Source organism: Nestor notabilis, unplaced genomic scaffold (assembly GCF_000696875.1).
Source record: "Nestor notabilis isolate BGI_N333 unplaced genomic scaffold, ASM69687v1 scaffold4317, whole genome shotgun sequence".
Classification (NCBI taxonomy): Eukaryota; Metazoa; Chordata; class Aves; order Psittaciformes; family Psittacidae; genus Nestor; species Nestor notabilis.
The window spans coordinates 22219-35253 of record NW_009934958.1 but is presented as its reverse complement, the minus strand read 5'-3'; the positions used below and the strand labels follow the sequence as shown (position 1 = coordinate 35253).

General features: G+C 51.1%; 1 protein-coding gene across 1 annotated transcript in view; it reads left to right on the top strand.

Annotated features, from left to right (window-relative positions):
* Nucleotides 1-57: 57 nt before the first annotated feature.
* POLE (polymerase (DNA directed), epsilon, catalytic subunit) overlaps nt 58-13035 on the top strand; it is a gene marked incomplete at its 5' end in the record, with an annotated part of 27763 nt that continues 14785 nt past the window's right edge. Inside the window, 21 exon segments of the mRNA XM_010017585.1 lie at nt 58-102; nt 252-344; nt 1004-1158; nt 2060-2201; nt 2517-2597; nt 2892-2999; nt 3427-3537; nt 3819-3904; nt 4456-4575; nt 5342-5474; nt 6148-6261; nt 7160-7372; nt 8224-8331; nt 8924-9052; nt 9546-9648; nt 9743-9889; nt 10496-10641; nt 11342-11490; nt 11873-11965; nt 12229-12373; nt 12842-12999. Of these exon segments, the coding sequence (XP_010015887.1) occupies nt 58-102; nt 252-344; nt 1004-1158; nt 2060-2201; nt 2517-2597; nt 2892-2999; nt 3427-3537; nt 3819-3904; nt 4456-4575; nt 5342-5474; nt 6148-6261; nt 7160-7372; nt 8224-8331; nt 8924-9052; nt 9546-9648; nt 9743-9889; nt 10496-10641; nt 11342-11490; nt 11873-11965; nt 12229-12373; nt 12842-12999 (2579 nt within the window).

Genomic DNA, 13035 nt, shown 5'->3' with positions numbered 1-13035 from the left:
ACGACATGAGATCTCATGAGGGGGACTTGTTGCCGTCATAGGTCTCTTCTTTCCTAGGTGGCCCTGCCCTACAAGCCTTACTTCTACATCGCCACTCAGAAGGTGAGGAGGGGACCCTGGGATGGCTGAGGTCCCCAGGGAAGGGGACAGCAGACCCCTGGGGAGCTCGAGACCTCCTGGGCATCCAGCTTTGGGGGACAGCCTTCTCCCAAGGGGCAGTGGGTTGATCAGCCTTGAGGGTCTCTCGGCAGGGCTATGAGCGAGAAGTGTCCTCCTTCCTCTCCAAGAAGTTCCAAGGGAAGATTGCAAAGCTTGAAACTGTCCCCAAAGAAGACTTGGACCTGGTGTGTATTCCTCTGCCCTCTGTGCTCTTGAATAGTGGGGTTTTTTTGGACATTGCACAGCTCTAGTGAAGTAGGAATGGACTGAGTGAAGGGAAACAGCATACTTGACTTCAGTCTCCTAGTGCTGCTTGTGGTGCCTAAAAGTAACAGGTAGTTATGGCTAATTGCATTCCTCTCAAACAGCACATCATCTGTTTCACAGCGTCTTCAAGATGTTCAATTTCAGGAATTAGTTGGAGTAGGAGAGAGGAGGGTACAGTGGGAGAGAGCTGCTGCTCATGCTTGACCTGCTCTTCCTCTGCCCAGGGTGGATCCCATGTGGTCCTGCCTGCATGGGCAGTAGGGCTGGCTGGGTCCTTGCTCTTGCAGCTCCTGTGCTCTTGCCTCATGTATCTTCTCAATGCTTGACTCTCCCACCCATTGACACCTCTTTATTTTTTGGCCAATTCTGCCACCTACATCAGTCTAGTCTGCCTTCCCTACCCTCTCCTATAGAAGCATAGAAGAGTTTGGGCTGGAAGCAACCTTCAAAGGTGATGTAGTCCAAACCTCTGCAATGAGCAGGGACATGAACTAGATCAGGTTGCTCAGAACCACATCTAGCCTGGCCTTGAACGTACTCATCCCCACTGAGCTGGCATTGTCTTGCTGCTTTGCAGCCAAACCACTTGGTGGGCCTGAAGAGGAACTACATCAAGCTGTCCTTCAACACGGTGGATGATTTGGTGAAGGTGCGGAAGGAGATCTCTCCTGTCGTGAGGAAAAACAGAGAGCAGGACCATGCGAGCGATGTCTACACGGCCATGCTATCAAGGTGGGAGCTGTCCTGAGGGGTCTCATGTTAACAGTTAAGCTCCTTTAATTGTTTCTTAGCTGTCTTCAGAGACCTGTTGTCCTCCCTGGGTCTGGCCCCACTTATGCCACCCTTCTCTGAGGTGATTCTTCCAGCTCAGTGCTGCACATTAAGAGGCTCTAGAGCCTCTGGGACATGATGTGCTGTGGTGGTACCTCTGCCTGCCAGTTGCGTAGATACCCTGTCTCCTGACAAAGAATAATCAGAGGCATTGGGCAATCTTACTTCTAGGTGTGACTGAAGGGGAAAATAAACCCAACCAACATGTTCTGTCTGAACGAAAAGCAGGAGCTTGTTTGCAAGGTTGGGAGCACAGTTGCAGGCGGAGGGGGGGGAGGGGGGGAAAAACTCTTTTTTTTTTTTTTTTAAGCCACCCAGAATATACACATGAAAACTTCACCCTTTCTTTGGGTTCTTGCCCCTGAAGTCTGATCTTAGTTGAAACTTGAGGAAGAATCAGATGAGAGGAGTGTCCCCTGCTCACCTGGAAGGCATATTATCCCTGTTCTAAGTGCTTTCCAGGTTGCCTTGTTATGCTTAGACTCATCGTATTTCTAAATCCAGTGCCATAAGAACTGTTCATTCTACAGGCACATGGGGGGTTTGTCTGTCTGTACCTGTGAGCAGACACAGCTCGGAAACGTGAGGAAAAGAGAATTTAGATGGAGCAATGGGGCTGTGCTTGCTCCCCTCCTGCAAGCAGAGAGGGGTTGCATAGTGGGGAAGTGTTTCCTGTTCTCTCCTCTCCTGTCTCTTGACTCCTGCTGCTGGGTGTCACCAGTGCCATGTGGCTGTCACCTGAGGCCAAGGCTGTGGAGATGTGCACTCAGGTAAAGCAGCTGCTTCGCTCTGCTCTTTGCAGTGCTCTGAGTGGAGGCATCCTGAGCACGGATGAGGAAGGAGCCTCCAGGAAGGTAGCCAACCAGATGGACAACATTGTGGATATGCGGGAGTATGATGTCCCCTACCACATTCGCCTCTCCATTGACCTGAAGATCCATGTGGTGAGTAAGGAATAGGGAAGCTGGAAGTGCTTCTGTACTCCTGAGGTGTGTGCTGGGCAAGAAACACTTTCTCTCCAGGACCTTTGCAAAGGTGTTGGGGACCATGAGTTCATGTGCAAAGCTTTGTCGTGTTCTGCTGGGCCACTTCCTTAGTTAATGAAATGCAGCAAAGTTAAATGACTGATGCACAGCCACAGTTTGAGCCTTTCTGCTGGGCTGCATTTAAACTCATGCAAGTCTGTCCCCAGCAGCCGAACAGCAGTGACCCAAGGAGCTGGCCCTGCAGTCACACCGCCCGCCCTCCTCTCCCAACAGGCTCACTGGTACAACGTGCGGTACCGAGGCAGCACCTACCCCCCTGAAATCACCTGCCGGGATGACCTCGTGGAGCGCCCAGTGAGCATGGGATGGGATGGGTTGGGATGGGATGGGTTGGGCAGGGCAGGCATCCGTCTGGGTGCACAGTCAGGCCTGCCCCGAGGAGCTGGTTTCTGATGAGCTGCCAGTGTCACGCTGTGGTGGCTGGGGGAAAGCCCCGTTCCTGGGCTTGGGTAGTGATTTTGGGGTTGTTAAAGCACTAAAATGATTACTGAGAGAGAGTCTGGTTCACTTGCTCTTGGGCTTAATGGGAATCATGTCAAACTTAAGTCAGCTTTAGAATGTTTTTCTAATGGATTTGGTCCTGCTCAGGATCCTGTCGTTCTTGCCTTTGACATTGAAACTACGAAACTCCCTTTGAAGTTTCCTGATGCAGAGGCAGACCAGATCATGATGATCTCCTACATGATTGATGGGCAGGTAAAGGACAGCAGAGTGGTTCCCTCCATGCTCCAGCAGTGAAGCTGGGGAGCACTCCAGCATATCCTCTCCAACCCAGCCCACTCCAGGCTTGCCTTGTTGCGGGCTGTTTGGTGTGTGGCTGTGGAAATGAAATTAAAATCTGAATGATGCATGAGATATTCAGTTTTGTGGTACCCAGATCAGGTTGCTGGTGTTCCTCTGTGGGATCTGGAGAGCACAGGGACAACTCTGCTGTCCCATGTTGTCTCCCGGTGGTCTCCTTTAGCCGATGGCCAGTGATGGTTCAGAAGATCACTCCCGACCAGTTGTTTTCCCTTGACAGAAGCTCTGTCTTTCAAGAGGCAAAATGTCCCATCATTTGGACAGCATTTTCAGGTTGCCTGCAAGCCAGGTTGTCCTGACTACCTCTTTGTCACCTCCCCAGGGCTACCTGATCACAAACAGGGAAATCGTCTCTGAGGATATTGAAGACTTTGAGTTTACTCCCAAGCCGGAGTATGAGGGTCAATTCTGTGTCTTTAATGAACCAGATGAAGTAAGTCAGTTCTGCCCAGCTGACATTTTACCTGCCTGGGGCTCTTTTTGTTCAACAAGAGCTAATAGCTTGGTGGGCTGCTTCTCTGGGGAACATGGTGGGTTGAGCAGGTCTGGTCATGCTTTCATTTCTTGGCAACGAGGATACTAAGTCAGGTTTGGGCTACGTGGGGAAGAGAGGGGAAGGGTGGGAGAAACTGGAAGGAATCCACCACCTCTCCATGGAGGAGATGAATTTACTTTATATGTGTATATCTTTTCTACTCTTCTGTTTCATCCTAGGCTCACTTAATCCAGAGATGGTTTGAACATATCCAGGAGACCAAACCAAACATCATTGTCACGTACAATGGAGACTTCTTTGACTGGTAAGATCAGGAATGAAAACTAAGCTGGTAGGGTGTCACCTGAGCTGTGGGGCAGTCTTGACATCCTTCCATAGCTCACACAATAGCTGGTTGGGAGTGTGTGATCCATGCCAACTGTTTGGCCAGTTTGAGCACCTCACCAAATCCTGTGGCTGTTGGCTTGGAAGTATGAGCTTCTGTAGAGTCCCGTCTGATTGGCTGAGATGCTTTAAGCCCTTGTCCATGTGGCAGAGTTGGTGTATGGATGAGCTCAGTCTTTGGAGAGCGGGGAGAGGGTCAAAAGACACCTGGAGGATACTGGGGAGAGGGGTGCAGGCAAGCCATTGGGAAGCAAGGGGAAAAGGTCCTGGTGCAGGATGTAAGGAGCAGCATTGCCTTTTGGGTCAGCAGCAGTTCTGTCCTGGGTGAAGTTTTCCCCATGACCAAATACCACATCTAATCACAAGAAAAATTCTTTAGGTAGTTGGTAGCAAAGCAGCTGTGAAACTGTTCTCAGAGCTGAAGGGAAATTACTGTTCTGTTCCTGCTCTTCATGTTGCCTCTTTTCCCAGGCCTTTTGTGGAAGCAAGAGCAGCAGTTCATGGAATTAATATGTATCAGGAAATTGGGTTCCAGAAGGACAGCCAGGGAGAGTACAAAGCATCCCAGTGCATCCACATGGACTGTCTAAGGTATCAAATGCTTCCCCTTTACCACATAACCTGCATCTTTTTCTTGAATTTATATAAAATACTTACAGTTGCATTTGAATACTGTCCTCCTGCCTGTTGGAAGCTCTCATGTGTTGCACCTCCCTAGGCTGGTGTGATAGTCCATTTCTTTGTGCTGCTTCCCCTTGGCACTGCGTACCACAGAAGCTGCCAAGCCTTCCCCATGAAGGGCTCTCGGGGCTATCTCTCTCCCTGCAGCCTGCGGGTGGCTGTCCTTGAGAGTTTCAGTTCTCATCTGAGGGAGCAGGGAAAGGGTGGGATAGGATCAGGCCATTGGAGTGGGGAAGGGCCCATGTCCTAACCCAGTAGCCCTCAGGCACAGCCAGAAGAGGAAAGGATGTGTTGTGCACGCATGTGAGAGAAGTTGGGGTTTTATGTGGGTTTCCTCCACTGGAGCAGTGTCTGGACTTCGGAGAGTGTCTGTCTGTTCTTATAGTTCTGGTGGTGCCTCCAGTGGTTAAATGTTTTATCTGAGGCAGTTGGAAGGTGGTAATTCTGAGCAGCAGTGATGGTATGGATAATGGGGTTTGTCCTGCTTGCGGCTCAGGTGCATTGATGGAGGTGCAGGATATCTAAAGCTGGGCAGCCTCTTACACTTGGATGCTCAGCTCTTGGCTGTCCTTGGTGAGAGGTCCTCTTTGCAGTTAAGGTCCTGTTCAGAGGCCTGAGGCCCTTTCTGAAGGGCAGGGTTGATTTCTCTGCACAAACTGCTATTTTCATGATTCAGGTGGGTGAAGAGGGACAGTTACCTCCCAGTGGGAAGTCACAACCTGAAGGCAGCAGCTAAAGCAAAACTGGGTTATGATCCAGTGGAGCTGGACCCTGAAGAGATGTGCCGGATGGCTACGGAGGAGCCTCAGGTATTCCCTCTCTGTGCTGTATCTCTTCTGAGCAACTGGAAAACAAGTGTAGAGCAGCTGCAATATGATTGACTCTAACTTAAAGTGTTTCAAAATGTTCTTGCTTAATGCAGTTGTTCTGAGAAATTAACTCACTCTGTCTCCCCAGATTGCTGATGCCTCAGGAGTACTTGAGCTTGTGGGGAGAAAGAACAGGGTTTCTTTGAAGTGGTTCTAGCACTGGCATTGCACAGTGCATTCTCTGTATTTGTTTATGCCAGTGGGAGGTAGCACAAACACTTGCAGGCACCACCTAAATCAAACACCACAAAGGGCCATGACTTGCTGGGGAGGATGAGAAATAGGCTTAGTGCTCCGGGTGTCATGGGCAGCGGATTTCTGCTGAAGCCTTGGCGCAGCCACTTGATTCCCAAATAGGGCAGCATCTGTGTCATGAGCTCATCCTCATTTCTTCTCATTTGAAGCTGACATGTGATGGTGTAAGTAGAGCTAGAGCAGGATGCCCTTGGAAGCTAACAGATTATTCTTTACAACCTAAGAGAGGGGGAAATACACCTTTCCCTTCTTCCCACTCGTACAACCATGTCCAGCAGGAAGCAGTGAAAGATGTTGTCACTGAGCTGCTCTGTCACATGTGATTGTGATTAATTTGCCTGTCACCCTTCTTTGACAGACCCTGGCCACCTATTCAGTGTCCGATGCAGTTGCTACCTATTACATGTATATGAAGTACGTGCATCCTTTCATTTTTGCCTTGTGCACCATCATCCCCATGGAGCCTGATGAGGTGGGTGCATTCCTGAAATGTGGCTCTTCACCCAGCAAAGAAAACATCTCCCATGCTGCAGGGATGCTCTGGCCATGGGCCTGATTCTCTCTGCCAGAGCACTTTCCCATCTGTATCAGGGAGGGAGGGAGAGTGGGTTCGGAGGCCTTTTTTTCCACAGCCCTGGGGGGTTTTGAGAGAGGTGCCAAAAAATAAAAGATCTGAGGGTTGGCAGTACAGGGCTGGAGCAAGAAAGTGTGGGTAATGCTCCATACTCAGCCAAGTTTACTTGCAGATGTGGTCATGCATAGCTGGATGTCCTGATGGCTGCTGTCAGCTGTAGGGGGTATGGTTAGGAAGCTGTCTGTGCTAAGCATGTAGGAAGTGTCCCTCTGTCCCAGCCTGGCTTAGCTTACAAAGGCGCTTCATGGTGGAGCAGTGTCAGGTGATGGCAGCAGAGGTCTGGGTGTCTTTGCACTGTCCATAGCCTGCTCTCCTTGTGGCCAGCATGAAGGAGTCGCTGTTGGTTTCTCCCTTGCTCCTATCCTTGCCATGGGCCACAGCACTGCCCATTCTGTGTCGCACCGTGTGTCACCATCTGAAGCTGTCTGGCTTGCTGACGTGGCTGTAAGGCCTGTCCGCTCCCACCACTGTTCGGAGAGCACTTTTTGCTGAATCACAGTGTGGCTTGGATTGGAAGGGACCTTCAAAGATCATCTAGTCCAACTCCCCTGCCATAGGGGTGGCAGATCGGGTTGCTGAAAGCTGCATCTAACCTGGCTTTGAACTGGAAAGGATGGGACATCCACAACTTCTCCGGCCAACCTGTTCTACCCTGATAGTAAATAATTTCTTCCTTATGTCTATCCTAAATCCATTATTTTTGAGTTTAAAACTGGCCTTGATGTCTCTCCTGCAGGTGTTAAGAAAAGGATCTGGGACGCTGTGCGAGACACTGCTGATGGTTCAGGCCTATCATGCCAACATCATCTTCCCCAACAAGCAGGAGCAGGAATTCAACAAACTTACAGAAGATGGCCATGTGTTGGACTCGGAGACATACGTGGGAGGCCACGTGGAAGCTCTGGAGTCAGGGGTCTTCCGCAGTGACATCCCCTGCCGCTTCAGAATGGTAAGGGGCTGTGCTGCCAACCCCTGTTCTTGTGAAGGGTAGTGATGAGGAATAATTCTTCTGCTGGTGTTAACATTTGCTGTGTGTCCCTGGGCACTGCCTGTCATACTTCAGGAAACCTTAAGCACCTGAAGTTGTATGGAGCTGGGCTGGGAAGGGATTGGAGGAAGCCTCCAAGTGGCCATCTGTCCTTTGCTGGGAGAGCAAGTGTCATATGTGTCACATGCTGGAAGCAACCAAAACCTTGTTGACAGCAAGGAAGAATGGTGAAGTGGGATTTTTGGCTTGGTTTTGAGCCAGTGGTTCTTGGAAGATATGACTCTGCCCCATTTGGGGTCCTATCCTCCCTCTGTCCTTCTCCCACCCAAAGTTTCTTCTGAACCCTTCCTGGGCATCATTCACCTGTTTCTGGTTCACCCTGTTATCTCCATCACCTCTCCCTGCCCTGCTTCGTGCCTGCATTTTGCTCATGGTTTCCAGACGCAGCTTCGCTCTCTGCCATGTGATGCATCACACTCAGTGTAGGGTATAATGCAGCGACTGATCACAGTGAAGCATACCTGTGTGTATAAAAGGATATGGACTAAGTCTGACTATTTGGAGCCTTGCATCAGTCAGCGTGTGACCATGAGAGGTGCTGCACAACCAAATGCAACTGTCTGCAGTTGTCCTTGTCTCTTCCTTTCATTGCCTTTTTGCACCTCCCCATGTCTCAATATGCTGCCCTGTGCTGCAGGGTCATGCTTGGAGCTGCCCAGGTCAGGCAGGGACACGGGCAGTGGGGCAGGAGCTGCCAGGCTGCAGCCAGGGATGGCTGCCCGTGGTCTCATTGTAGTCCCACACCCCTGCAGAATCCTGCTGCCTTCGACTTCCTGGTGCAGCATGTGGAGAAGACGCTGCGGCACGCCATTGAGGATGAGGAGGGTCTGCCACTGGATCAAGTTACCAACTTCCAGGAGGTCTGTCACCTGTGGCAACGCTGGGCTTGGCAGCTTTAAAGTGCCTGTTTAGGGTCATTTCATGCTCTACAGAGAGAGACCAAGAAGCCCATCTATGGGCACCTGCAGAGTAGGTGGAGTTAAGGGATGTTATAAGCAGCCACTACCTCCAGCAGCCCCAGCCAGGAATTCCCTTGCCCAGCTCCTGGAGCCCAGCCTGGGGGTCCAGGGTCTCTGCCCCAGCTGAAGGACACAGTTCCTGCTTTCCCCTTTGCAGGTCAACCAGGAGCAAAGCTCTGAGAGAGCTGGGAAGGGATTTAGTGAGAAGACCGATCCCCTCAGATAGCCCAAATAGACTCCTTGTTCCCTTTTTACCAGCTACAGAGTGCAGATCACCCCTTTTCAAAACTGAGTACAGTTTCTTGGAGGGCATCATCAGTTAGTTACTGGGAACTTCTGGTCTTTGCTGTTTTCTCCGTTAACCCACTTGCACTGAAAAGGTCCTTGGCCAAGTAACCTTTAGGAACTAGTTGCTTTCACCCTACAGATAAAGCCTACCTTGGAGATCCAACCCAGAATCTGCAGTACAAGTGGTGTTTTTGTCTTGCCACAGGTTTGTGATGAAATCAAGGTCAAACTGAATTCCCTGAAGGATGTTCCAAACAGAATTGAGTGTCCCCTTATCTACCATCTAGACGTGGGGGCCATGTACCCCAACATCATTCTGACCAACAGGTTGCAGGTAGGTAACATGAACCTTGTCTCTCCTAATTTGTCTTTTAGAAGAGAAGCTGCATGGAAACCTCAGAGCAGCTTCCGGTGTCTGAAGGGGGCTACAAGGATGCTGGGAAGGGACTCTTCATCAGGACTGTAGTGACAGGACAAGGGGTGATTGCTTTAAACTGAAACAGGGGTAGTTCAGGTCAGATATAAGGAAGAAATTCTTTACTGTGAGAGTGGTGAGGCCCTGGCACAGGTTACTGTGGCTATTCCATCCCTGGCAATATTCAAGGCCAGGTTGGACGGGGCTTGGAGCAACCTGCTCGAGTGGAAGGTGTCCCTGCCCATGGCAGGGGGTTGGAACTGGATGAACTTCAAGGTTCTTTCCAACCCAAACCAGACTGTGATTCTGTGATGTTCACACCTATGGTCTTTGGCCACCTAGTGCCTGTTCTGGCATGAGCTGTACTTTGGAGAGGTGTCCCCTAACACCTGTGTCTCTTCCTTGCATCCAGCCCTCGGCTATGGTGGATGAGGCCACGTGTGCTGCCTGTGACTTCAACAAGCCGGGTGCCAACTGCCAGCGCCGGATGACTTGGCAGTGGAGAGGAGAGTTCAGTAAGTGCAGTATGGACCATGCAGTCCAACCCACAGGGATGGAGACGAATTCCTGCTTCTCCCCTGGGAAGCTAATGGGTGCCCTGCTCTGCAGTGCCTGCCAGCCGCAGTGAATACCACCGCATCCAGCAGCAGCTGGAGTCAGAGAAGTTCCCTGCCCTGGCCCCCGACGCAGCACCCCGCGCCTTCCATGAGCTCTCCCGGGAGGAACAGGCCAAGTATGAGAAGAAGCGGTTGGCAGGTAAAAACACAACAAAAGTGACCATGGTGATGTGGTCGGTGTCTGCAGCCCAGCCCCTGAGCAGCGCTCACCAGCACTTGGCTTTTCAGGCTGTGGGGTTGGTCCAGCCTGGGTCTGGTCTCGGACCATGCTTCGACAGACACGCTTCAGGATCCCAGCAGACTCCTGTGCTTTCCACAGAGGGACCAGGCACTAGTGCCTGTGTGAGTGTTTCTCCTTCTGTCTGCTGAGAGCCATGGATTTGAGCTGAAACATGAATGGCTCCTTGTCAGAAGGCTGCTACCTAATGCCTGTTAAAGAAAGGGAAACGTAACATTATCCCATCACTGGATGATGCTGTTCAGCAGAACCAGCCAGCTGGCTGGCAGCAGAGCCTGGGTTTGTGGATGGGCCCTATGTGCATCAGGATGAGTGTATTTCCTCCACCTTCCCCTGCATCTCCATAAGGAGGTGCTGCTTCTCTCCATGCTGGTATTTTTGTTTGCAGTAGGACTGGGCCTGATGCTTAGATGTCACCCTGTTCATACTGTGCCTCCCCCCCTCTAAGCCCCCTTGTAGTGCAGCACCTATCCCTGAGAAGCTCCCTCTGCTTCTTCCTTTGGCTAGATTACTGCCGCAAGGCATACAAGAAGATCCATGTCACCAAGGTGGAGGAACGAGTCACCACCATCTGCCAGCGAGAGAACTCTTTCTATGTGGACACAGTGCGAGCTTTCAGGGACCGCCGCTACGAGTTCAAGGGGCTGCACAAGGTACCAAGCTCAACTTCTGATTTAACTTGTCTTGCCATGGGTGGGGACCTCTTGTCTCTTGCTGAAAACTAAAGGATTGCTCTCTTCAGCCTTTGTACTCGCGAAGGACGTGGTGGAGCTCCTGACAGCTGTGACTGCTTGCTGCTGAGTCTTCAGTGGCTTCTGCCAGGGCATTTAGTGCCTCTGTGACGCTGTCAGAAACAAAGCTGCATGTCTAGGTCTCACTGGCTTTAGTGAATCCTCAGATAGTCTCTGTTCTGGTGTATCTGATTTGGCTGGGTTCAGTCTGAGGCATTCTTCCTACATGGAGAAAAGAGACAAGCTGAGAAGCAAGGCCTAGACCTCAGGTTAAGGAACAGTTGATTCCAGGAGGATGTTCAAGTTCTCTTACGGTTGAGAAGTGGTTAGTGCTAGAGAGGATCAAGGCAAGTTATTGTTGGAGTGTGTTGAAGGTAATGATGAGGTCCTGGGACTCTCCTTGTGGCAGAGTTAATTATTGAGCCATTTGTGGTTCCTCTCAGCTGCTCCGGCCAACTCCTTGTCAGCTGCACAAGAAAAAGGAAAGTTCAGCTGATGCTGCTGAACTTTGGCAAAGATCCTGTTCTAGAGCTGTAATGCTCTGCTGGGGCTGGGGAGGGAGCAGCTGGCTACAGCCAGTAGCAATGCATGGGATTGTCCTGACCCTGCCTGTGGCTTGCAGGTGTGGAAGAAGAAGCTGTCCTCAGCAGTGGAGGCAGGAGATGCCTCTGAAGTGAAGCGCTGCAAGAACATGGAAATCCTGTATGACTCCCTGCAGCTGGCCCACAAGTGCATCCTCAACTCTTTCTATGGCTACGTCATGCGGAAGGGGTGAGTCTTCCCCCTGGCCAATGCTGGCGCCCTCTGGAAACTGGGATTGTCCTGGGGAGGCTGTCAGTTGCTTCCCCTGCTTCTGAAGCACCAGGATGAAGGTAGGTGCTGCTTATAACACTCTCTTGCTTCTACCAATGACTTCTCGTCCTGGAGACCCCTGCCAGACATTAAATGTTGGGCATAAGTGATGGGAATCTTGTCTGTTAGTGGGTTTCCAGCTTTTCTGAAGCATCAAAATTAGGGCAAGGAAAACAATCTACCAAGAGCCAGTGTTGATGTGTTTCTTGCCCTTCTTCCTCTGGAGGTGCTCCTGCCCTTTCCATAGCTGGGGTTGGGAGGGAGCACTTCATGCTCTTTACTTTGACTGCTCTGCTCACAGAGCTCGCTGGTACTCCATGGAAATGGCTGGCATCGTCTGCTTCACGGGAGCAAATATCATCACCCAGGCCAGGGAACTGATTGAGCAGATTGGGTGAGTATGTGCTGTCCTGGGGATGAGAGGTCTGCCTGCAGCTGGGACAGATGTGGGAGCATGCTAAATATCTGAGCTTTCAGCAGTTAATGTTGAACATTCAGATTACTAACACTGCTGTGGTTATTCTGTTGGATGGTCAGGGTTTGTTTTGCAGAAGGAACCTCTGCCACAGGCTGCGTCTGCTTTATGGAGGACACAGAGTTGATCCTCACCTATCAGCCACTTCCCTCCTGACAGCAACCTTCCTTCCTCTTCCTTAGGAGACCTCTGGAACTGGATACCGATGGGATTTGGTGTGTCCTCCCCAACAGCTTCCCAGAGAACTTTGTCATCAAGTCAACCAATGCCAAGAAACCAAAGGTGACAATCTCCTACCCAGGTGCCATGCTGAACATCCTGGTGAAGGTGAGTCTTGCGCCCGTCCAGGCTGGCTCTGCAGTCTGGGCAAAAGGAGGTGGAGGACTGAAAAGGGAGGAAGGCCTCTCTTCCATGTCTGCTTCTGAAGCAGGACACTGGGGCTGTTGGCCCTGCTTTGCTGCACAGCTCTCTGCCCTGGAGAGCTCTGATATCCCTGCAGCAGAGTGGTGTGTGAGAGGCCAGGGCTGGTGTGTGCTCCTGTGCTGGCTGGCAGTCCAGGCTACAGCAAGGTCCAAATCCACCCTCTGCTTGTCCAGCTTCTGTTAGACAAAGTAATGTAACTTTAGGGTCCAAAGAGTTTCTCACCTCAACAGCAAGTCGGATGTTTTGATTCTTGCCATTGTGCTGTAGCTTTCAGAGAGGTGCTCAGTGATCCCTTTGGGCAGCAGGTGTGTGAGGGGCATTGGGTGTAACCAGATGTTGAGTGAAGCTGTTCTTCTGGGGCTGTGCCCATAGGAAGGCTTCACAAATGATCAGTACCAGGAGCTGCAGGACCCGGCCTCCCTCACCTACACCACACGTTCAGAGAACAGCATCTTTTTTGAAGTGGATGGGCCGTACCTGGCCATGATCCTCCCTGCATCCAAGGAGGAGGGCAAGAAGCTGAAGAAAAGGTGAGTTTCCAAAGCTTGAAATATTCTCACTTCCCT